Here is a 25784-nt window from a genome sequence, read left to right on the forward strand (position 1 = left end):
AGTTGGTTATGTCGACTCGGACTATGCTAGTGACTTAGACAAGCGTCGTTCCACAACAGGCTATGTGTTTACACTTGCTAAAGGGCCTGTAAGTTGGAGGTCAACGTTACAATCAACAGTAGCTTTGTCAACAACTGAGACAGAGTACATGGCAGTAACGGAAGCTTTCAAGGAAGCTATTTGGTTACATGGGTTGATTGAAGATTTGGGAATTGTTCAAGAGCACGTGGATGTCCATTGTGATAGTCAAAGTGCTATTTGTCTTGCAAAGAATCAGGTTCATCATTCCCGCACCAAGCACATCGATGTTCGATTTCATTTTGTTCGAGAAATTGTGGATGAAGGGGATATTCTGCTACAGAAGATTAGTACCACAGATAATCCAGCTGACATGCTCACAAAATGTGTCTCAGGGATCAAGTTCCAACATTGTTTGAACTTGGTCAACATCTCTCGGTGTTGAGCACCTTCAGGGTGCAGCGCCATATGGCGCGTTAGAGGCAGCATTGATTGATCACGAGGATTGGATGGAAAAATCTTGCCAAGGTGGAGATTTGTAGCAAATTGTCAACATTTGTTTTCTCAACAACCCTCAACCACCCTCTCCTTTTCAGCCATTATATTGATGTTTCCCCTTCTCATGTAAATTCAAGACAGAAGAGAAAAACAAGAAAGAAGAGAGAGTGCAGTGTGTGTGCAGAGGAAGAAGAGAGAGTGCAACTGTGTGAGAGAGAGAGAAATACTGAGAAAAGAGTGAAACACTGGGTTTGAGGGATTGTACTGGGTTGAGTTGAGTGTATGTATCATTCTTCCATTAATATACAATCTGCTGCCTCCGTGGACGTACCCGGTTTTGGGGAACCACGTAAAATCTGCTTGTTTGTGTTTTATTTGTGTTTGCTTTCGGTCCAGTATGCACAACATGTACTGGTTTTGAGGATTGGGAAACTAGGGTTTTTGCCGCTCTGGACCACCATATTTTTTGAAGGGTAGAATTGTCAAATCAAAAAAGAAAAGGGTGCCGATCACTTGTCTATCAGAAAAGATATATAAGGCGGCCGGGGCGTTCCCCAGTCCCGAAAGCTAAACTGATTGATAAGTATGGCCATTAGAATGGAATCCAGGGACAGGCTACAGGGTGTAATGGAAAAAGAGATTCGGTCACCATGGCAACGGAAAGCACGCCGGCGTACTGGTTAGTTAGTTAACTAGCTAGGCACTTACTGTAATTTCTTCTTCTTCAGCTAGATTTGTTTATTTTAATATGGATTTATAGTTGGTTGTGTTGCATTCCGTTCCCATTCTTTCAACGAGAGTTTTGATAAAAGGATAGAGGAGAATTTCTACTTGGACCTTCCAACCAAATTATCGGCTCTTAAAGCTTCCCAATCTGTTGTCAGTCTCGTGTCTCGCGCTCGCAGAGGTATGCTAGGCGTGTATGCATGCATGCATGCTTTTATGTATGTACGTGTGGCCAAATAATAATTTGACTGATCTTGTGTAGGCGTGAAAAATAAATTAGTAATTCCTTGCTCGGGAACCATCATAGGATCCAAGCTTGAAGAAAATGGTTCATTCACCCATACCATCCTCACTTCTGCCAATCTCCTCATTACCCGCGCTGCTTCAACTTCGGAGGATCATCCTCCTCTGGCTCCTGAACCTGGTATCAAGGTGCTGCTGATTTTCTTTTATCTCTGAGTTCTTTTATTTTTTTTTATTAAAACAAATTTGTTCAATCTTTTTCATTGGCTTAATCTTTTGCATGCAGGTTTATGTGTATTTATCAAGCGGTGATTCATTTGAGGGTGAAATTTTTGGTTTTAATTTTCATTACAACATTGCCATCATCAAATTCAAGTCCAGCTCACGCTTCCCGACTGCAATTCTGAAGCACATAGATGGTTCCATTCCTCTAACTACCAAAGCTGAGCTACAGTACACGTCATTTGGACTCCGTCCTCACGCCGAACCTTCAGATTTATTCAACCTTTGTCCTGGAGAGAAGGTAATAGCACTTGGCCGCCATTACTTATCCCACAGTCTCATGGTTGCGCCAGGTGCTTTCAGGTATTGTCTCTCTTTTTTTAATGCCAAAAAGGGACTTTCTCTATGATCTTAAACTCATTGTAACATTGTAGTCTCCTGGTGCTTTAAATACTCGTGCTCATTTTATGAAAATGCTTTCTCAATTTTGTTACTTACTTACACTTGGTTTTTGTCTTTCCTTCATTCTGCTGTGAAGACCTGGTGTGCGCAGACCAGGTTTGCTCAGACCACGTTTTTCCGGACCTGGTTTCCGTGATTGTGATTGCGTAGAGCTTCTCACAGCAAGTTGCAGGATTACTGTAGTAATGACATTACTCTCTCTCTCTCTCTCTCTCTCTCTCTCTCTCTCTCTCTCTCTCTCACTTATATGCACCAGCTAGCCTTTGTGTGTATATTAGTGGTCTGTTTCATTTTAAAGTTTACATACAACTTTCTCCTGGTGGCTTTCATGATCTGTTAGTTTCTCTCGAGTATACACCAACCCCAGATGACATATGCTTCTTCCTTGTATGCATGCTGTTCTGACCAGTTTTCGCCTTACCATTTGAAAAGGCAGAGCTAAATTCTGCTGTCTTTACCGAAGTCATTATTTCAATATTAAAGGAGGGCAAATCTTAGGTGATAGAGAGTCAATGGCATAAATTGAGTGTGCAGGAAATCAATACCTAGTTAGGTTGAGAATGAAAAAATGTCTAGTAAATGTTTGCTGCACAATGGCCAAATTTTAGCTCTCAGATATTTAAGACTATTTTTTTTTCATTTGAATTTCAAATATTCCCTTAATTAGCAGTATATAAACATGCATTTGCGCAGTCGATGGCTGCTGGTTAAATTCTAACACTTCACCTTTCCCTCTTACCTTTATCTATATAAGAACGATATTCATTGTCTGACCTATGAATCGAAAAATTATCAAGAGTAGGTTTCAGTGCAGGCTCATAACAGTACAGCAATATGGTGCACACCATGCTTAGATTTTAAGTGTCATAGATTCTCGATTGGTTTAAAATTGTGTTTTGCTTCTCCCTGGTCATTTTTCTGTTTGGAAATCCAGATCATAGTACTAATACACATACACACACCTTTACACTTCCTTCTTCTTTTCGTTCTAGCTCTTTGGTGGTATATTCTTTAATACTCATAATTCAGAATGAACCTTATGTTTTAATTTCATGACATCAATGTCATTTTACCACGCGACATCCCATGTATCTGTCTGATATGTAAAGAGAGGCAATATTAAAAGGCAACCAAGAGGATTTCTTAAAGGGATTTAGGAAACCATTTGAAAACAAATAAAACAACGATATCATAGCTGGATAATCACGAATTACTGCCAAGAGAAACAATTTTTTTTTATTTAGCCATCTAATCTGGCCACTAGATGCCACTAGCATGCGGATTTATTTATTTAACAAATGTGGCTTCATGCAAGAATATCTGAAATATGGTGTTTTTGTTTATTTCCAAACAGGGTGGTACTGGGGGACCCCTTATCAATTGTAATGGTGAAGTCATTGGAATCAATTTCTATGAGCATTCTTATACTTCTTTTCTGCCAATCAATATTGCTTCTAGGTGCTTGGAATGCTTGGAGAATAATGGGTATGTACATTTATTTCTTTCTCTAAAATTTATATGTTTGGTTAGGAACGTGGTTATACAACTTGCGTTTCAAAAAATTATGAAAAGCAGCAAAAGTATGTTTTTGTGGTTTCTGAATTTTTAAAAACCCAGATTGTACCGTGTTTTTAAAGTCTCTAATTAAAAAGAAGATAAAACTACATATCTACTTTTAAATTATCATTTTATCTCAACCACTTAATTTTGTTCTCTTATGTTAAATTTTTAAGCAATTCCCATTCTATTTAATTGTATATAAGGTTTTTTACTATTGATATATTCCAACTTCTCCCTCTTATTTGTTGTTATCTCTCTATTTTATTAGGAGAGTTCCTCAACCTTGGTTTGGGGTTAAAGTGACTAGTTGTAATGCAATAAGTGCAAATATGTTTGAAAAAATAATTCAGAAGTTTGGCCACATCATCGAAGGTGTTCTTGTTGAAGAGGTATGTTTTTTTATTTGCTTTTCGTTTCAGTTGTTCCACATGCTTTCTTGGTTTTCATGGTGTTGTCTTCTTCCTAGATTTTGATAATGTGTGTTGCTGTTATAGATAAAGAAATTTTGTGAATCAAAAAACTTATCTGTCAATTCTCAGTAAGCTCTTACAGGTTAGCTCCTCATCCCCTAAAGAAAAAGAGAAATCTTGTCAATGCAGTCTTTTTTTATCGTGATCAATATCTTAAAGTTGTGATGCCGGGCAAAATCTTTTAATTTAACCCGTAAAGGGCTTAAATTTGGGCATAATTGGATTAAACTAGTTGGTTTCTCTATAAATACAGTGAATCATCATGGTCAAAGGTTGTTTCTAGTTTATTAACAAGTTCACTAATTTTGTTATTTCTTGTCATCATTTAAACAATCCACAGGTTATACCAGAATCTCCTGCTTGTTCTTCTGGCGTGCGTCCTAATGACATCATCATTCGATGTGGTAAACAGGCTGTTGTATCTTCCTCCGAGGTACGCCACCTTATTGTTTTCATTGCTAGGGGAGTTTCACTTGCATCCTTTGGAAATTGGGTCTCATTTAAAAAAAGATTGAAGAATGCTTCAATGTAGATTAACCTTTTGAAATTGAAAGATTTTTTTTTATATGGATGATTTGCTTTGTTAGCCTGGTCCCTCTTATTTATTCAGCTTATCCTTATCTGTTCTTGTTGTGTATGGTGAACACTCGATCGTAAGCAATAACTTCAGTACTAAATGATTAATTTATTATACCGTTGCTTTGTTTTTGTTGTTGCTATAACCTTTTTGGTTTTTAATGTCAGTTCTATGGAACTTTGCTCGACAATACTGGAGAATCCATGGAGGTAATTGTGATGAGGCCATGTCTTGGTAGAGATTTGAGTCTAACCATAAAGGTCATCGATGTAACAAACCCAAAGAAATATTACAGGTAAAATCTACAAGCAAACAATTATACAAACTAGCTCTAGCTTACATATGGCTTTAAAATAAGAATTGTGTCTCATGTCAACGCTTAGGCAGAATCCTTTTTCCTTTTTGAATTTTGGAAAATTTAATAATGATGGATAAGTTTCTTGTATTTCTTGTTTATTGTCCATCAATGAGATCTTGTGTGAATCTTCCTTGCCTTGGGAGGTTGTTTTTAATTCTCCGCTTCTATTACTTGTGCGTCTGTATTATAATCTGTCAATGTGGTGGTCATTTCAGATGGCCGGTTCCAGAAGAGGCATTTTGAGGCCTGGCTATGGTCGAACATGATGTGTACCTGCTCAAGAACTTATTTTGTTTATGTTCTGATTGCGCAATATACACAGTTAAAAATAAATAAAAAAGATATGATTAGCTATCCGGTGAGGGATGGTTAATGATATCAATAAATTGATATTGACATTTTTTTGAAGGAATTATCCTTGGATATAAATATATGATATTGTTTGGAAATTAAGAATGAAATGGAAAATGTTACTGTCATATAAAAAGCAGTATATGAGGTGATCGCGCTATGCTATGGGTTATTGATCATTTGTTCTAAAATTTGGTTATTTTCTATTGATCAAGTAAAAATTTAAGAGTGCAAACTATAACCAAATATACGAGCACATTAAAAAAATAAAATAGTATAGCCATTATTATTGGCAAACGACATTCAAGACTTGACAAAGGCGGCTGCTAAAATGACCCTTGCCAAAAAACAAAAAGAACAGAAAAGATAATGTTGGTCTTCTACAGTTAAAAAGTGTGTTTGATATTGTGGTAACTTTTGTGGTCATGATTTGAAAAAAATTATTTTATAAAAAACAATTTTAGTTGAGGTTATTTTGGTAAAATATATGTTTGGTTAAAACTGTGATTAAGATTAAGGTTGAACAAAAAGTTGTTTAATGTGTTTGGTTAAGAATGCTTTTCAAATTAATGTTATAAAATAACTAAAAAAGATATATATTAATATTGATGGTTTTTAATATAAATATTATAGATTTAACTACTGCTATTACATCATGAAATAAATAATACTTTATATAAAATATTTTTTGTTGTTTCATTAAACTATATGTAATTCCATCATGTACGAAATCCATCCGACAAGGACTACAGTTTTCATGGTTTTCTGAGCGTGCAACAACATCAGGTAAAATATCATTGAAAGAAAATTAGGATTGCGATCATATTCTGTAAATGCTACATCATTATACGATCTCCTTCTAATGTAATTATATAGTGTCATTGATTAATGTTAAACACTAGTTTTTTTTAATAAAACACAATATCTGAGAAAAAAATTTTGGATCTTTTTATTTTACTGGGTCAAACCGATCCAATGCATTTAGATTTGGGTTAGACTCAGTCCGGCCATGAACAGTGGAGACACTCTCCATGTTCACTTTGCAGAACAGTAGAGAGTGTCTCCAGACGAAGGATAATGAGAAGGGGAAGGGGAAGGGGAAGGGAAAGAGTAGCGTCGCGGTGATGGTTGAGGGACGGTGGAAACGATAGAGGCCGGTCACTCTCCATTGTTCACATGCAATGTGAACAGTGGAGAGTGAATTAATTCATTCATCACTGTTTACTTTGCAGAACAGTGGAGAGTGTCTCCAGACAAAGAAGAAGAAGAAGAAGAGCAGCGTGACGGTGATGGACTGAGGAACGGTGAAAACAATGTACGTCTGTAATGAAAAAGAGCTGCTCTCCACTGATGGACGATGTCCTTCTTTCCTCTATTTTTGCTCTTCTCCTTCTCTCTTTTTGGGCGCGCCTCGCCCTGTGATACTTGTAGAGATACAATTAATCCAACACATTGAGTATCGAGTCACGTGATAGTTCTTTGCATTGCTAAGTCAATTGATCTCCATATAGCTGTAACATACTCTTTATTTGCGGGAACTGGCCAACTGAAACCACCAAATTGGACGAGATGATAATGAAGCACAGATGGAATACAAAAGGCTCAGAAAACCCAAAACAACAAGGAATAAACATATGAGAGAAACTTGTAGAAAGCTCATACAAATATGCAATCATTTAGTGAGTTAATGTTGACCTAATTATAATTTTAAAATGAACAAGCAGAAAATCAATTGTTTCGGAATACACATACACACACACACACACACACACACACACACACACACACATATAAAGCAGGGATAAGCCTACCCAAAAACATCATGACACCTGAGATAAACCAATTAATGAACTCTCTATTTTAGTGTCACCTTGTATTTCTATATAAAAACCAACATGCAAACAAATTAAAAAGGACATGCTAGTTATAACTAGCAGGTTTTAACTCATCAGCGAACATAGTTAGCTTCACAAGCTTGCTGGTACTTGGTCTCATGTAGGATGATATTTGTTCTAATTCTTTTTGTTTTTTTTTTAAATTAAGAACCATGACAAAAAAAAACATTTTTCTTTGTTAAAGAAATATATTAATAAAAAAAAGGGAGGAGCTATACTAGATTATTTTTTCAATAGAGTTCAAATTTAATTTTATTGTTTTATAACTAAATAAAAAAATATATAAATAGCCCCATAATATAATATAATATGCATATTTATTTCAGTTTAAAAATTTAATATTGAGTTAGTATTAACATATTTATTACCAATTTTTAATATATCTATTTTTAAATTTTATTGAACTAATATATTAACTTTAAAATAAAAAAATATTAACAACATCCATATTTTTTTGCATTAAAAAGAAATCATCCTAGGAATCAAACTTGTCTATATGTACTGCTTTTGAGGATTGGGAAAGTATCACACCACAAATGATGGTGTGATACTTTCCACGTTTATATTTTGCTTGGTATATTTATCCCTAGGTAATTGTCATATATGGATTTATTATTTTCTTGCTTCCTGTAATATAATTTAAGTGGTGAGGGTGTTTATGTCATATCCTTGTAGGTGAGGGTGTTTATGTCATATCCTTGTATGTTTTCTGATTTTTTTTTGGTAATCATAGGTGTCCGGGTCAGCTTACATGCACCTCAAGTAATTTCCCAAGACTCTGAAGTTAACGACTATGTAAACTTCTACTAGCCCTTAGGTTTGTGACACTCGAATTGGTGATCTTTGAGAAGTAAACCCAGAACCTAACTAGTTAAGTTATACCCTTCAGGGTTATCTTTTCTGATGTATTATTATACCTGTAGTAAATTTTGTTAAAGCAACATTAGTATTTTTAGAGTAACTAATGTTTCCTTGTTTGGGGTTAAAGTGACTAGTTGTAATGCAATAAGTGTAAATATGTTGAAAAACATAATTAAAAAGTTTGGCCACATCAGCGGAGGTGTTCTTGTTTAAGAGGTATTTTTTTATATGCTTTTCGTTTTAGTTGATCCATATGCTTTCTTGGTTTTCATGTTGTCTTCTTCTTCCTGGATTTGGATAATGTGTACTGCTGTTAGATAAAGAAATTTTATGAATCAAAAAACTTATCTGTCAATTCTCATTAAGCACTTACAGGTTAGCTCCTCATCCCTTAAGGAAAAAGAGAAATTTTATCAATGCAGTCTTCTTTAATGAGTTATTTGATCGTGATCAACATCCTAAAGTTGTGATGCCAAGCAAAATTGAAGTTTAAGTTGTACAAATTTTATCTGCACATATTAAGTAATATGCTAGTTTTCAATTACGTTGGTTTGGAAAATATTAGGAAAAGCCTCTACTTTCTCGGTTACCACAATATAGTCTAGCCATCATCATCATCGCGAATTCACTTGTTTCTGTCTGGCCGGGAATTTACAAAGTAGGCAACCTGCACTCGCAAACAAGTTTAATATTTACATCATGTTTTCTAATCAGTTTAAGAAGTAACCATCTATGATCTACTTCAATAATCTTCACAATAACAAAACATCACCAAATTTAAGGTGTTTTCTGGTTGTTTATAGTGAAAACATAACAAAACATCCATCTTGTCCTAGACATGCAGTCACAAAACACCCCAAGCCCAAGATTGCCACACTTAAATCATGAAAAATATACTTTGCTTTTTTGCTTGAGATGTGTCAAAAACAATAAACACGTATTTTAGCAAGTAAACCAGATAGTTTCTCCTTCTAAAGTTATAAACATTTGATGGAGCAGCGCCCCGCCCTGTGATACTTGCAGAGAAACAATCCGACACATTAAGTATCGAGCCACGTGGTAGCTTTTTGCACTGCTAAATCAATTGATCTCCATATAACTGCAGCATACTCTTTATCTGCGGGAACTGGCCAACTAAAAGCACCAAATTGGACGAGATGATAATGAAGCACAAATCGAATACAAAAGGCTCACAAAACCCAAAACAACAAGGAATAAACATATGAGAGAAACTTGTAGAAAGCTCATACAAATATGCAATCATTCAGTGAGTTAATGTTGACCTAATTATATTTTTTAAAATGAACAAGCAGAAAATTAATTGTTTCGGAATATATATATATATATATATATATATAAAGCAGGGATAAGCCTACCCAAAAACATCATGACACCTGAGATAAACCAATTAATGAACTCTCTATTTTAGTGCCACCTTGTATTTCTATACGAAAACCAACATGCAAACAAATGAAAAGGGACTTGCCAGTTATAGCTAGCAGGTTTTAACTCATCAGCAACCATAGTTAGCTTTACAGGCTTGCTGGAACTTGGTCTCATCACAACCACTTCCACGGATTGGCTAGCCCTATTCCACACCATTCTACAAAACTGAAATCACGATGTAAAGATCAAATCAATAGACAGAATTCTAAAAATCACTTGCAAAGAATAGTAACTATAAAAGAAACAGATAAGCTAGTGACAATATCTAAGAAGCTGTGGAAATTATTATGTGGTGGTCCACCCTTTGTATAGATTTCTCTAACTATATAATGGCACTTAAGTATTAAGGCACCATAGGAAACCAAAACCTTTTAACCACTTAGATTAAAGTTTCGCTGCACTCATCAGGCATCCCGATAGATAACAAGGGCACTTTGCCCTTTGATAAAGAATAGATCCAAAGAATTACACACTCGAGTGTCTTTTATTGTTATATTACTATTCTTTCATTATATATGGTATATATATAAGAGTAATTGTGGGATTTATTCAATATATCAACTTCTTCCAAAAAAGTAATTGTGAGATTTGAGTTATGAATAAATATATTGTGGAGGTTTGAATATTGTTAAAGTTTATGTAAAAGGATTATTTAAGAATACTCTCCGAGTGTTTGATAAAATAAGTGCAATTGTTTGAAAATAAGAGTGTATGTGTGTGTGTTGTTTGATCTAAAATGTTGGCAAACATAGGGATTAAAGAGTATTTGGCTAGACTTTTAGGAGTATGTTGTGGGAATTAAGTAACACATGGGGCTGTTATGCAGCCTTGTAAGGGTATAAAATGGGTTGTGTAAATATGGGCTGTCATGACAGCCCACTCCAAAAAAATATGGGGTTGTTAGCCCACATGCATGTATGTGGGTTTCTTACGAGAATGCCTACATGATGACAATAAAGTCCTACATGAGATAGCATAAATAAATGCGATTCAATACCTCTAAGGAACATCTAACAACTTCTCCATCACATTCCACTATAATGTCTTTGGAGACTATTCCAGCATGTGCTGCAGGAGACCCTTTCATTACCTAAAATAAAAAACAAAAAAAGATTGATAAAACAAGCAATCACAAACTCAAGCATGTATCTATCATTCAAAACCAGTTACCACGTACTACACATCACCTAAAACTGCAATTGTTACTCATTGATAATAGTTAAATACAGTTATGATGAGCTAAGGCCACAAGGGGCGCTTAAGATACTCACCAACAATCTAGTTTAAGATTTAGTGTGTTTTTATTAATCTTTAGAGATGTAATTTAATTAGTCAGGTACGGGTTTAATATGTCCTTTAAACCAAATTATCAATAGTTATGTATCCATAAGGTGCGCTTAAGACACTCACCAACAAGCTACTCAAGATATCAATATGTCCTTTAAACCAAACTCTCCATGAAACACTAACTAATATAAGCGCAATTTAACCAATATAAGCGCAATTTACCACGCAACCAGAGCCAGTAGATTGACAACCTATGAGAACCCCAAATTATATTGTTTAGAAGCTGTTGCAGAAATATTTCTCAAAACAACAATTATTTGTTTCATCAGCATCATAGAAATGAAGGGACATTGAGGAGCAAAAGAATGCATACCTCCTAAGTGACTAAGCAACACATGAACATCTTTCATGGCATCCAGACCACAAATGAAGCAACTAAAGAGCATCTGGAAGAAAAAAAAAGAGGGAAAAAAGATGCAAGAACATACGTCTTTAACAATAATTCCATTGCTGATATGAGGGAACTTTTGAATTATTTCCTCCAAAACAGATGCCTTGGCAGCGTAAGAATTGGTCAGGGTCATCCCCAACCAAGGATGACAGACTCCCTTGTGCAGCAATAGAAAAGTATTAGATGCACCTCGCCAATCTAAATAGTTGCAAAACCATGCTTAGACCCAATTGCATGTAGAATGAGATTGATAGAGGACCTGTTAGGGATTTTCATTACTTTTCTATTATGAAGGAAAGACATTGATAACTAGTTTTATTATTTAATTTTATTTATTTTAAAAATCTAGGGTTTCTTTGGTGCCTCTATATAATTTATTTATTTATTTATTTTTGCCCCTTTTTCTCTACCCATAACTCCTCTCTTCTATTACCAATTCCCTTCTCCTTTCTGTTCTACATCCGAAATAAATAGCAAATAAAAATAAAGGAACACTTAAAATTAAAGAAACCTAAACCACCATTACGAGCTCGATGTTTTACAAACCCAAGTCAGAGTATCATGGACAAACTATAAATTGTCATGTACTCAAAACAATGATGTGCACCATACCTGTCTCTCTTTAAAAGCTGCAAGCATCTAGAAGCTATGTTGATGGGCAAAAAAGCAGCATAGCCATCATAATGCAAAACAATCCCAATGACCTCTCCATCACAATTTATAATAGGCCCACCAATATAAACCTAGCATAAAAGCAGCATTAGCGTCAAGGATTCTTGCATAACAAATACAGCTTGCAAAATAAATTAATATACTAATTTTACAGCACACGCGCACACAAAAAAAGAAGAAGAAGAAGAAGAAGAAAAGAGGGTTTTAAGACATAATCCAACATAATTATCCTACTGGCACGGAAAATACTTCCACTCACCCTCAAATCTCTACCCCTCACTTCTTTTACTTGTAAGATGTAACAAGCGACCGATTATAGCTTTTTTCTTCTTTTTTTTGGTAGTGAAGTTCTTTCTTATAGAGAAGATTTTGGAAAATCCTTTTATGTTGAGATCAATGATTTTGTTTAGAGTCTCTTGTTTATTGGAATAGGCAATTCACCGAACCAATAAAGTGTGTGAGCTTCTTGTTTTTCTGGTGGGATTATCACAACTAGTATAGAAGCCAAGTTTTTAATTTTCACGAGTAAAAGTGTGTGAGCTTCTTGTTTTTTGGTGGGATTCGCACAACTAGTATAAAAGCCATGTTTATTGTAGATTGCACGCAGCATGGGGCATCAAGATCTTCAGTTGAGGAATTCATTCAAGAAAAGGGCAGCGCAATGATAAATTTGTGAGTTTTGACACTTTTAAGGCATGCTTAGGGAAAGTGATAAATGTCAAAAGTTGTGTTTATGCCTTGACATTTACTTCAACCAAAACACTAGGAGAAGTTTAACAAAATGACAAAAACTCCCTGAGAAAAAAGGAAATTTGTATTCGAAATCTCACTTCATTGCACCCGTTTCCTCCAATAGTGTTTGCGTGCAATTATTCATGCCTCTCAATTATGCATCAAACCCATATTTGATTTAACACTTGGGCCAAGTGTTTAATCTACCAAAAGTAAATCCTCGCAACACAATGCGCGAGAATGAGTATTGCAATTTCACAACAAAAACCAAGGCGTGCCAAGAATAACTAACATTAAAAATAGATTGAGATTATGATGGGATTACTTGAGTAGTCTTGCAAGAAGTGTAGAGGAGCTCTTGACAATGAAGCCCGCTGCTCTTATAGATACTGGGATGAGACAAGGAAAGGAAAGAAGCTAAGTGTAAATAACAAGAAAAGAAAAGAAAAGGTTCGTTCATTGCTAGATATCCAAGTGCTACCACACTAGGAAAAAAAAAAGGAAGGAAAGTCAGTAAGAGCGTATGTAGAAGCCATAAATATTATTTTAGAGATATTTAAAGGTAATGATTTTGAAAGCATAATTAGAAGTTATGGGTACGCACAAAACGCATTACAGAAAATTGGTGCAAACAAAAAAAACTACTAAAGTCCATGTTTGATTTTGCATACCTTAACGTGCCAGATTCAACTAGAAGACATTGGCAGGTAAGAGTTCGGGCCAAGGCTATTACCTTGTCACCGCCACGGAGCTTAAACAAACTTGAATCTACCGTATGAGGACGAAGGCCAAATGGTTTTGAATCAGTGAGCAGAGGTGTAGGAGTTAGAGGCATCGAAACATCTATGTCTGTGAGAATTGCTGTAGGAAGGGGATAGTCGGTTGTGATTTGAATGATGGCAAGGTTGTAGTGGAAATCATACCCAAGAACTTGTCCCTTCAATGGCTTGCCCTTTGATAAATAAACCTCAACCTGAATGAATTGTATACTAATAAATTTATATGAATTGATGCCTTCTGAAAAAAGATAGTCCAGGCCAGCCCCGGCATACTAAATTAACAAAAAATTAAATTAGCTGGTGAAGATAGGAATTACGGTGATGTCAGGGGCCAAAAAAGTATATCTAGAATAAGAAGGAAATCTGAGAAGGTTAGCAGAAGTGAGGATGGTAGCAACAAATTCACCGCCGCCACCCCCGCCGCCACTCTCTTGTTTGCGCTCACATTCTACGACCGTCCCCGAGCATCTACAGAAAATTCTTACCACCTGAATTAATTAATTAATTTTGTTTATTATTGTTATCAATCACAAACAAAAACAACTCCTCTGTAGTAGTTAAATATTTGCAAGAGCATTCATTAGATTATCATTCATTCATTGATACCTGTGCGGGACAAGAGGCACACAACAGACAGAGAAACCTTGAGAGCAGCTATTTTGGAATCAATATCCAAATCTTTGTTCACACTCCGTACATCAATCATCTTCGCTTCCTCCTCATCCTCTGTATCCCTCGCCGCACGTTGTACTGTTTTATTAAAAAAAAACAAAAAAAATTATATTCAACACCATTACCGACCGAATCTAAATCTATAACTAGCAATGAGGAAGATTTCAGTCAATACCATTACCAACTCGTTGCCGCTTAGAAGAGGTAGCAGACTCCATCGTTACTTTTCAGTATTTCCCTTGACGCGGGGATCCTCTATTTTATATATATATATATATATATATATAATTTGCTAGGAGCCTAGGATAGTTCCGGCGCTGTATGAGTCTTGGGGAATATATTGATATTAAAATTAATTAATCAGGTCAAACTTAAAAATTTTGTGCTTTTTTAAATTAACTTTTATTTAATAATATATATATATAAAAAACCTTGCATAACCGAGGATTAAACGGAGTCTTATAAACTGCAAGCAACATTTCCTGAACAACAATTCATTAAAGGTAAATTTTTTATTAAAAAAAAACATTTAGACAAAGTAACAATATTCTATATATAATTAAGGAAAAATATAATAAATTTATATTAAAAAAAATATATATTAAAAATCTTTAAGAACATAAATTTTATGTTTATGGCCCAGTTAAGAAGCCCTGCCCGCGTGGCTAAACTAAGCACATGTAGAGCCTCAAGGCCATCTTTGGCTTACAAGAATTCTGTCAGATATATATATATATATATATATATATATATATATATATATATATATATATATATATATTTGACAATTTTGCAATGTTTTTAACCCTTCTATATTTTATATTTAAAATTATAATTTACATGCGAAATATTTTTTTAATATTAAATAAACTAGTTTTTATTTTATTTTATTATTTAAAAATAACATAAAAAAATCTTTCTTTAAAAAATACATTTAAATATTTTAATTTTGAATATTACCAAGTTTTTCAAAAATCATATTTGCATCATTTTGCATACTAAAAAATCACAAAAAAATAATTTTTATTTTTTATTTTACATAAGTGTTGGATTTGATACCTAGTTTATTAAAGTTATGAGAATTTAATTTACATCTAAAAAAAAACATCAAAATTTTATTTTGTTCTTTTTAATATTTGAGATTTTAAACTTATACATATGATGTGTTTCAAATATTAAATAAAATGGCAGTCTTTTTTTTATTTTATATGTTTTGAGCTTTATAATAGTTAAGAGATGCGTTTTTCTTGTACATAATCGATTATCTTATCTAGACTCTATAACTAGTTAAGGTTTCTAATGATCGAAATACAAGACAACGATACTAATTTCATTCTTGATGATACCAATATGGGAGGATATTTGTCTCGACGCCACAAACATACAACAATATTATTATTATTATTATTATTATTTATTAACGGTGGTGTTCGGGTCAGCTTATGCACATCTCGACTAATCCCACGGGTCCTGAAGTTAATGACTTTATAAGCCTTCAGTGGCTATTATATTAGCAACCATAGGGTTCAAACTTGAGAATACAAAGAGAGCAAACCTCTTAGTTCCAAATTCTTACTATTAGACCACCTACTAAATAGTGCATACAACAATATTATTACTTCAATTATTGTTGTCTTATTTATAAGCAACAAACATTTGTGTCATGTTGTTGTTGTTGTTGTTATTATTATTATTATTATTATTATTATTATTATTATTGTATTGTGAATACCCTTGATGCATGAACACATTGAGATTGTATTTGGGTGGGAAGTATATTAAAGGCTAATTAGAGATGAAAAGGGGTTGGATTAGGCTTTGCTTTACAAGTTTCGGTTTGGCTTGCCGTCGGATCTTCAATTCTTATAATGCATTCCATACAAATAAGTTTCTCCTTGCCATCTTAGTGTTCAGGCTAGCACTCCACCATTGGTATTGGAAAGAATTTAAGCCCTTGCTAGTACTTGTTTTCTTCTTCTTCTTCTTCTTCTTCTTTCATTTGTTTTATCATCCCCTAGATTTCCCTTTTATATGTGTATTAGCTGGATGCATGATCATGTGATGCCCTCGCATGATCTGGCTTGTGATGGGCCAAAGAAAACAGTGGTAAATTAAGAATTAAAAAAAAAAAAACAGAGAGAGAGAAGAGGGCATTATATATTGAAGAAGAAGATGTTGTAGGGAAAGTGGCGCGACTCTCATGTCAGTTGCAATTAAAATGGCGGTTCTAGTGGTGATTATTCAAAAAAAAAAAAAAAGCCAGAACAAGGATGGGAATACTAGACAGACAAAAGAAAAAAAGAGAGAAGAGGGCCGGGCACATTGGAGAAGACGTTGCAGGGAAAGAGGGTTGATTTTGCACTGGTGATGATTTATTAAGGTGGTAGGCAGTGATTCATCCATAATGGAGTGAATATGTATATCATTTGAAACAGGGGTGAACATTTTTTCTTTTGGCTACATTTGGTTTTTTATTAGAAAAATCCAACTAAACCGAAACCTTTCATATATAATCAAAACTAACCAGAAATTAGTTTGGTTCTGCTTTGTTCCATCTTATTTACACTCTGTTGCATCCTCTGTTTCTGTTTTCAATCCATTTTCTTAATACGTTGACAGAATAGATTAAATGTTGCTCTTAACAATGACAGCTTACGCATTACAAGAAACCCATATCCCTAGCAAACTAAATGTGTTCCCAAATTCTGCATCTTCTCATCTGAGATTTGCATGGATGCATTGTCATTACTACTCCATAACCCTTTTTTCATCCATTTTTTCTGTCTTCTGTTGTGGTTACAGTTTGCATTAACAAAGGGCGTCGATTTAGCCGATTTTTAATAGGTTTTATAATACTGCCTTAACTTCTTAACCCATTACCGTATTGTTTGTCCAGGTCTCAAACTCTAACGGCATAGAAAAATGAGATTAATGAATCTGATCTTGCTGTGACGAGACAGGCTCTCTCCAAGCCATCCCTCGCAAATGTTTTTTTTCCCCTCACTTCTATACCATTTCTATGGTCTTTTACAGGGGTGGCTGTTTGATTGACATTCTTGCTATGGCTTCCTTTTAATTTACGAATGATAGGAATATGTAAAATTGATTTTCAGAGGTGACATCTTTCGTTTTTATAAACACAGAGGACTTGTGATTCATGGAGGAGTTGATTCAGTGTTTGGAAGGCATTTGCAGGCTATCTTCATCATTCTGGTCTGGATGCATGACTATTTCGACCAGCAGCATGAGACCAGCTAGCTGTTATGATCCTGTTGTGTTCCAGTTGTTTGATGAAATCAATGAAAATGTAGTAAACGTTTTCTTTTCATCTGCAATTAGAAGTCCACTAATGCAGGTGGAAAATAGTGCGCTTCGACTTGAATACAAAATGTGCAGCTAAATTTGATCATGTTGAGTTTTCTTGTTTAGTAGGTATGCTTCAAGACTTAAAAGTGAAATGCTCAAATTAGCTTCGTCTAGACATACCAATCAAGGAAATACAAGTAACAATCCAATACAATCAGTTCCTAAAAGTCACAAAAACGCTGAAAGAGACACGAAGACAAACGCTACCAAACTAGACATTGAAAACCTTCTTCCACCTTCAACAACAGAGGCGACTGTTTAACCTTGAATCATGATCCTATACTTGCAAGTCCCGGTAGATGGGTCATTGCTTGTAACAACAGAAAGATTATTTGGGAACCTGCAACCGCTTTCAACTGTCAAGTACACGAGTTTTTTCGAATTGATGTTTTCGTAAATCTGCTAACTTCTGTCAATTTCTACTGCAGATCGTGTTTGTAATTATTCTCTTGTGTGTTTGACTTGCCCATATGTACAGAGAGATGATTCAGCATAGGCCCTATACACGAGGTGGATGTGTATAGTTTTGGGAGCTCATAACTGGTTTGCTTCCCTTCCAGAACATGACAGCAGTGCAGGCAGCATTTACTGTTGTGAACAAGGGGGTAAGGCCAGTTATCCCAAATGATTGTCTCCCTGTGCTGAGTGAAGTCTCCAGGATCCATATGTTATTACAAATATTTCCAAAGTTGATCCGGCGAGAAGCTGCCAAAACCAGCAGAGGTTCAAGCCAATAGAAATGCACCTTTGGAGTATGCAAAGGAAATAACCAGTCTTTAAAGGAAAATCCTGTGGGCGAAAGGAGTAGATTTTTTACTTTGATTTGGTCAAAATATTGGGGCAACCAAGCAGTATTAATTGTTAGACGAATAGATATCACTACTATTTAAGCTTAATTCCAGTTGACCACAGAATCTAATTCCAGAAGTGAGATGAAAAATAACCGGAACTAGACGGCTATTTTCTGATGCTCTGCAGTGCAGTTACTCCTTGTCTATTCACACACAATGATTCTGCCATTAGCAACAAATCTTTTAACATGCACCACAGAGTTTTTAGTTCACTGCTAAACCTCAAACCAATCTTTTTACACGCTCCGAATCCAATGCTCTAAATCATAAAAACGATACCATATGATATGAACCCAGAGGTGTCAATAACTCACATATTCTTATCCCTTTTTGGAAACAAAGAATAAGGAGTCATGGCTGTCTGGAACAATTGTTGATAATCGCAATTCACTAACTAAATTACTGTAGAGAGCACCGGAACTGGGGCTCCGGTTCCATGTTGACCTAAGGCATGTCCGGATCCGGTCATGTAGGTGATCAGATCTCGGAGGCACTGACTCAGTCATTTAAGCATCAGGCTCAACATCAAACAGGTGTCTTTTGAACGCCTTCAAAGTCGCCGGAGCAATGGATTAGAATTTACAGAAATGAGCAAGAACACTAGCAAGTCATACAGTTAATCAATTACAACTGAAGATCACTAATTGCTTGAGTCATCAAATCAATCAATCACCATTGACAAGCAAAGAAATAAATTTAATAGAAACCCATCAAGCAAAAACAACAAACATCAAAGAAAGACTTCACTTGATAAGTACAGAGCTCTAGCATTGAGTCATTATTCTTCCACAATCAAACAGACAAGCAACCAAAAACAGAACAGTGGGTTAGCCAGTAATCATAGTACCAATGCCTTCTTCAGACATAATCTCATGAAGCAAAGAATGTTGTACTCTTCCATCAATAATACTAGCAGTTCTAACACCTTGACTAAGTGACGCCACACAACAATTCACTTTTGGTATCATCCCACCTCCCACTTTCTTCTCTTCAATCAATTTCTTCACCCCCTTTATATCAATCTCCCTCACCAAACTCCCTGGATCATCTTTGTTTTCAAGTATCCCCGCCACATCAGTCAGCAATATCAGCTTCTCCGCCCCCAATGCCGCAGCCACCTCCCCTGCCACAGTGTCAGCATTGATGTTATAAGACTGACCCAACTCATCGGCCGCCACAGACGCAATCACTGGTATATGCCCATTATTAACAAGAGGCTGCAAAATAGTGGGGTCTACGCGTGCAACCTCTCCAACAAACCCTAGTTTAGCAGAGTTAGGAGTTGGTTTGGCCATAAGAAGGCGGCCATCCATGCCAGAAAGGCCAACCGCGGTGGCACCAGCCTTATTGATCAAAGAAACAAGGTCTTTATTGACCTTTCCAACCAATACCATAGACACAATCTCCATGGTCTTGGCATCAGTAACGCGGAGACCCTCATGGAAGAGAGGCTCAATGTTGAGGAGTTTTAGCCAGTGGTTGATTTCTGGGCCGCCACCATGGACTAAAACAGGGCGGAGACCAACACAGGAGAGGAGGACAAGGTCGCTCACAACAGAGGCTTTGAGTTCAGGTTGTTTCATGGCAGCGCCACCATATTTGACGACAACGGTTTTGCCCCTGAATTTCTGGATGTAAGGTAGGGATTCTGATAGTATGTCTACTCGGAATTGGTTGGAAGAGGTGGTGGAAGTTGGGGTAGCGGTGGTTGTAGCAGAGGAGGAGGAGGAGGAGGATCTTACGGTTAGAGAGTGAGAGTGGGAGTGGTGGCGAGATAAAGGGAAGGAAAGGGTAGTTGGGGTTTCGAGGAGGGTAGAGTATTTAGAAGAAGAAGAGAGAGAAAGGGTGGGTGTTGAAGGTGATGCTGATAAATTCAAGGATTTGGCCATCGTCTTCTTGTTGTTGTTGTTGTATTGGGCACTTAGCTCTGCTGCTGCACGTAAGAAGTGAAGAAAGGAGGATGACTAGAGGGGGCTGTAAGGAAAACGATGAGCGAATGGGGTTTTGGTCCTTCCTTTGTATTTATAGGACAAAACAGGACTCATCAAGCCAAGTCTGAATTTGATTGCATTATTGGCTGCCTCCTCATCTCCACGTGCCTTCTTACATCTCGTCTCTTCACCATCATCACTCTTTTCTTTGGTTTAGGGTTCTGATCTCACCGGGCATAACTAGTTTTATTCGCCACTCTGCTTGTTAGTTTTGGATTCGAACCTGGAAAAATTGTCTGTGAAAAACAAAAAAAAAGAGACTTCCTCTCTCGAATATGCAAAGACTAGCTCCATAATACCTTAATTGACCCCTGACCTCAAATTCGTGAGTTGAAAACAAGAGTGTTTAATGTTGACCATTCCAATGTAGTCCTCGAGTGGTTAGGGGCTATGGCTCACTTGAGCTCATTTGCTTGACCAGTCCTATCTGAGGCCGCCATGAGTGAGATACGAAATTATGAATCAACCTCTGCCCATCTTCGTACCCACATGTAACAGTTTGACTCGTTTATACCAGATTGAGCCTTTCTTGTTCTTGCAAACACTTCAATCCTCTGCGTGTATGTTGGTTCATCAACAAGCAGCCATCCATTTTTCTGCACATCTTACACCTGTGATCTTTGGTTTCTATATGGTACAACAGCAACAGATGGGAAAGTGGGAAAATCTAAAAAAAAATGCCTTTCTTTTCTTGAACGCAACTATATATAGTTCAATAATTACATGATCTACACTACTGTAAATAGCAATTTGAGGATTTTGATAATTAATGACGAAACATTTAATAGAAACCATTGCCTACAAAATCGTCATCCTCGCCACTACTGTAAGATTGAAGCAACTACTATCATCATAATCCTCTTGACCATCACTTACAAATATATAATCGAACTTGTGAATTTCTAACACAGATTATGAGATCAAATCATAATATAAAAGACAAATTTTAAAAAATAATAATGTAAAATTCTAACTAATCAAAATAATTAGAGATAAATATAAAAATACTAATTAAAAAAATGGATAAAACAAAAATTTATATAAATTTAAAAAGAATCTAACGAAAAAAAAATATTTCTGGAATAATAATTGCAAGCAATATTGATGTTTTGCGAGCTCATATTGAAGGAATAACTGCAAGCAATCTAATTATTAGGTAGAAATTCTGTAATGATTATAGCCGCGGCAATATCATGGTAGAATGTGGCTTGTGTGGAGATCACATGCATATTGAGTTGCAAGTTTTGCAATTTCCCTCGCATAAATACACACTGTAAAATTGTTGATGAATCACATAGGGTTTCTTTGCTTTTCTACAAGGATCATACATGTCTTATGCAAATATTGTTGTAAACACTCAAACGTCTGTCGCAGCCAATCTTCTACAGACACACACATCTTTTTAGTAAAAATTGAATATATTTTATTGATAGGATTTTATTATCTTAATTTCAATAGAATATCTCATTACTAATTAAACACGACAGCTACTAAGATTGAAAAATGCAAAGCTTACAGTTACCATATGAATGAAAGGATAGATTCTTATCTTTGATTGATCGAAGAAGAGTGATTATTTTTTATTCGGTTTGATTTTTATTAAAAAAAATAATTAAACTGAGTTTTTTAAAAAAACCGAAACCGGTTCAAACCGGCTGGTTTTGGTTTGGTTTTTAGGACCAAAACCGGTTTAAACCGGTTTTGCTCGGTTTTTTCAGTTTGACTCGGTTTTTTCTGTTTTTTTCGGTTCGGGTTCAGTTCGGTTTTTTCAATTTTAGATTTATAAAACTGAACCGGTCGATTTTTTTAAAATTTTAATTATTTTTTTTTACGGTTCGATTTTTTTAATTTTTTTTTTTTTTCAAATTTCTTAATTTTTCAAGTTTTTTACTCCCCTAAATCGAAGTTACCTCTACTGCGAGGAAACTGTCAGCAGATGTGCCGTTTTTATTTGATGCAAAAATAGCTGCATTAAAAAGAACCCTTTTATATATCCAGTGTCTTCTTGGCTTTGAACTTGAGGCATCCAACCAATCATTCTACCCCAATAACACCATTCTCATCCTTCAGATGATAGAGAATCTGTTTGGTTACGTGGGAGCGTCCACGTTTCTTGTGGTTCTATTGTTTCAAGCTGTTTGGTTAATATCTACTCACGTTTTCAAACTCCATGGAACCCACATAAATTATGTTCCAAACGCAGAATAAGCAAAAGCCACTTGCTGTTGCTTTTGCCGTGGCTGCTGTTCAGAAAACGCTGCAACCTTTACCAAGAAATTAATTAGCTCTATCTGTCCTCAACATCACGGTCATTTTTCTTGTGTTTGTAATTTATATACTTGTAAATAGTCTTCGCTCACAGGTCTCATAGTGACATATAAGGTTTCTTTTGTAGAATATAAACTGAAGGTTTTCTTTGTCTAAAACTTCTACCAACTGTAATGCTCTCTATACATCATATATTAATATATTATCATTATCTTTATTGGCATTAAAATTAAAGAAATATTTGTAATACTAGGCAATGCAAGCATTGGCTTGCATTCATGATGGCATTAAAGTTGTTGCATTCAACAAGTTTGATAACCATCCTGATTTTGTTTTTTAAATATTTTTCTCGATGTCATTCCACAATCACAAACAACTAGACACCAAAGAGCGTCGCGTATGAATTATATTCGTGATGGCATTGCAAATAGTTTGATGGGACAATAATATTTAATTGTAATAAAAAATCACACTTTTATTATTTTGCCGGTATTTATGTGGACAAAATGTTTTATTTTCTCTTAATACAAAGAATTATTTTATTTATGTCCTTTTTCGTCATTTTGGATACAAAAGCAACCACAATTACAGGTTTAACTAAACATGTTTTTAACAACAATAAAATTAAACCATATTTTTAACCAAATACTCAAAATATATACACAAATCACAGAAAAAATATATTTTAAAAGAATTATTTTTTTTCAATCACAACACAACCGCACCGAAACCATTACAGTAAAAATAAACACACTCATAGTACTGGACCACCACGGAACAAGCACGTACAGCGCGCCATTGCCCGGATAAAGCAAATCATTCCGATACAATTTTTCAGTGGTCTGGCAGAAATCGAGGCAGGGAGAGGAAAAAAAAAAGTTATTGGTGTCAGAGAACACGGTGAAAACGCCAAGACTATTCAAATCTTGCATGCATCAACGTATTTTCTTTCAACTGTTTTTTTTTTAATAATATTTAATATATTATCAAATAAAATAATATCCATAAATAATTTTGATATAAAAAAAAAAAGGTAAAAGGATAAAAAAAACATTAGTAAAAAGTTTAGTTGATTTTTTCTTTAAGATTAATAAAGTAATTTTATTATTTTAAAAAAATAAAAAATACCAGAACACCTTGACTGAATGATAAACTTTTTTTTTTATTTTAGGATTAAATTAATAATTTTACCATGACAAAAAAATAAAATAACAAGTCTAGTCTTTTATAATTTGTAAGAGACAATTGTATTATAATGAAAAAAATCACCTAACCTCCCATGCATGGTTAAAAGATTTTATAGTTCAAATTTCATTAATTTTTATATTACTACAAGGAATAACGTTTTATATCCTCTGCTGCACAATAATTTCCCTTGTTATTTTAGATTTAATTATAATATAGTTGTTTAATAAGTGTTGATCATGTTTAATTTAATAATATCTTGTTTTTAATTAATCCTCCTTAAACTTTCCAACATCGTATATAAAATTACTTTTATTTTTTAAACTTAAAAAAATCAAAATAAATTAGATGAAATAGACGAAAATGATTAATTTATAAAGGATATAGGGATTAAATAAAAACTAAATTAATAAATCACAAGGAGATAAAGGAAGGCAGTTGTTCGTAACCAAAAGCGCATTGTACAAAACGAAATTCCAACCAACACAGTATTCACGTGAACGACTGAAAGGCGGGTTTTTCGCCCTTGAGACCTCGTCACTACTTAATGCCTATCCACTCCATTCTCCGTCCATAGCTAGATCGCTAGATTGCCGTTGTAATAAACCCTAGATCCCTTATTTTCAACCGCTAGATCTTTCCTCTGTGAAATACTATCCTCCAAATCACAATGTATCCGGATGATGCTCGATCCTATGATGCAGGAGACGATCATCCATCCCTGGATGCTTCTGAGATACCAACTTTTTTCAAAACCATGGTGCCCACTGTTGCTCGAATCTATAATGTTTTTGAATCCGGCACGCTATCCTTGTTTGCAGCTGGTGTTGTGATCTCACCTTATGGCCACATCCTTACTATCAACACCGACACCGGCACTAACAGAACAGGAATGCATGTTTGTTTTAAAGATGATGATGAAGGATTCAAGGCGGCTATCTGTCATGAATATGCTGATCATCCATTTTTATTGCTCAAGTTGGAGTCAGAGAGGGAGGACTTTCCCTATGCACGCCTCGCTACCTCTGCAGCTGTACAAGGCAGTGAGATTCATTTTATTCATGTCTTTTTTAATAATGCGTATCGATATCTTAAAGGAATGGTTTCATGTCCGAACAGAAACTTGTCATCTGTTATCATGAGTAAAGAAGTGCAACAAATAGTTGCACCTAGCATTAAGCATGCTTATCACAAGAGAGTTCCGATACAATTTGTGGAGGTAGGAGCTATTTATGGCAGCGAGCATGTGTGTGGCACCCCATTTTTTAGCAAGAATGGGACTGTTGTTGGCATCTACTATTTCAGTGCCTTTAATCTAGCTTATGGATTTAATCTGGATTACCTGGAGACGATGTCCCCTGCTTGGGAGGAAAAGATAACCGAGTGTCAACCAGCAAGGCGGACCAAACTTACCTCCGTGAGTTCTTAATTAATTCCATCTGTTTGTAGCATTGCATTTCTTTTTTAATACAAGTGTTTATATGTTCTTATGTTTAGGACGGATTGGCCTCCGGTTCTCAATCTGGGGGGCAGCGTGCTATGTAAGCTGCGGCGGCTGCTGTGGTGACCGGTGACCAATTCATCATATTGCTACCACAACACTTAGTTTTAGCATGACTGGTCTCTGATGCTTGTTATTAATGTTCATTTCCTGTTCCATCTATGCTTTTCTTTTGTATTGACAATACCCACCCCCAAAACCCCCTTTTTCTGTCCTGGTGTTTATGTTACTGGTCTTTAGTTTATGTTTAACTGGCAGCAAAGTGCATTTTAACCCCTTTCTGGTTTGGGAAGGTATTACCGAAAAAACAGAAACTTTTGTGCCATTGTTACTGAAAACCTG

General features: G+C 35.3%; 5 protein-coding genes across 5 annotated transcripts; 2 read left to right on the top strand and 3 right to left on the bottom strand.

The window, feature by feature from the left end:
- Nucleotides 1-926: 926 nt before the first annotated feature.
- Nucleotides 927-5288, top strand: LOC133674184 (putative protease Do-like 14). The gene is made up of 9 exons (XM_062095197.1): nt 927-1195; nt 1277-1423; nt 1505-1674; nt 1772-2070; nt 2246-2351; nt 3524-3654; nt 3998-4118; nt 4540-4632; nt 4944-5288. Exons 1-9 carry the CDS (start codon nt 1102-1104, stop codon nt 5073-5075), a joined length of 1293 nt encoding a protein of 430 aa, XP_061951181.1. The 5' UTR covers nt 927-1101; the 3' UTR covers nt 5076-5288.
- Nucleotides 5289-8955: 3667 nt separating this feature from the next.
- LOC133673824 (uncharacterized) lies at nt 8956-11841 on the bottom strand. Its single transcript, XM_062094725.1, has 4 exons — nt 11463-11841; nt 10685-10777; nt 9728-9852; nt 8956-9375 (listed from the first exon to the last, which is right to left on the bottom strand). The coding sequence occupies exons 1-4, from the start codon at nt 11556-11558 to the stop codon at nt 9282-9284; spliced, it is 408 nt and encodes a 135-aa protein (XP_061950709.1). The 5' UTR covers nt 11559-11841; the 3' UTR covers nt 8956-9281.
- Nucleotides 11832-14498, bottom strand: LOC133674619 (uncharacterized). The gene is made up of 7 exons (XM_062095831.1): nt 14456-14498; nt 14252-14358; nt 13926-14096; nt 13501-13802; nt 13155-13218; nt 12038-12168; nt 11832-11880 (listed from the first exon to the last, which is right to left on the bottom strand). The coding sequence occupies exons 1-7, from the start codon at nt 14496-14498 to the stop codon at nt 11832-11834; spliced, it is 867 nt and encodes a 288-aa protein (XP_061951815.1).
- A 4674-nt stretch (nt 14499-19172) lies between these two features.
- LOC133674052 (acetylglutamate kinase, chloroplastic-like) lies at nt 19173-20789 on the bottom strand. The gene has a single exon (XM_062095012.1). The coding sequence runs from the start codon at nt 20384-20386 to the stop codon at nt 19325-19327; it is 1062 nt and encodes a 353-aa protein (XP_061950996.1). The 5' UTR covers nt 20387-20789; the 3' UTR covers nt 19173-19324.
- Nucleotides 20790-24416: 3627 nt separating this feature from the next.
- LOC133674584 (uncharacterized) lies at nt 24417-25693 on the top strand. The gene is made up of 2 exons (XM_062095780.1): nt 24417-25358; nt 25439-25693. The coding sequence occupies exons 1-2, from the start codon at nt 24612-24614 to the stop codon at nt 25484-25486; spliced, it is 795 nt and encodes a 264-aa protein (XP_061951764.1). The 5' UTR covers nt 24417-24611; the 3' UTR covers nt 25487-25693.
- The last annotated feature ends 91 nt before the right edge of the window (nt 25694-25784 follow it).

Source organism: Populus nigra, chromosome 15 (genome assembly GCF_951802175.1).
Source record: "Populus nigra chromosome 15, ddPopNigr1.1, whole genome shotgun sequence".
In the NCBI taxonomy this organism is placed as follows: Eukaryota; Viridiplantae; Streptophyta; class Magnoliopsida; order Malpighiales; family Salicaceae; genus Populus; species Populus nigra.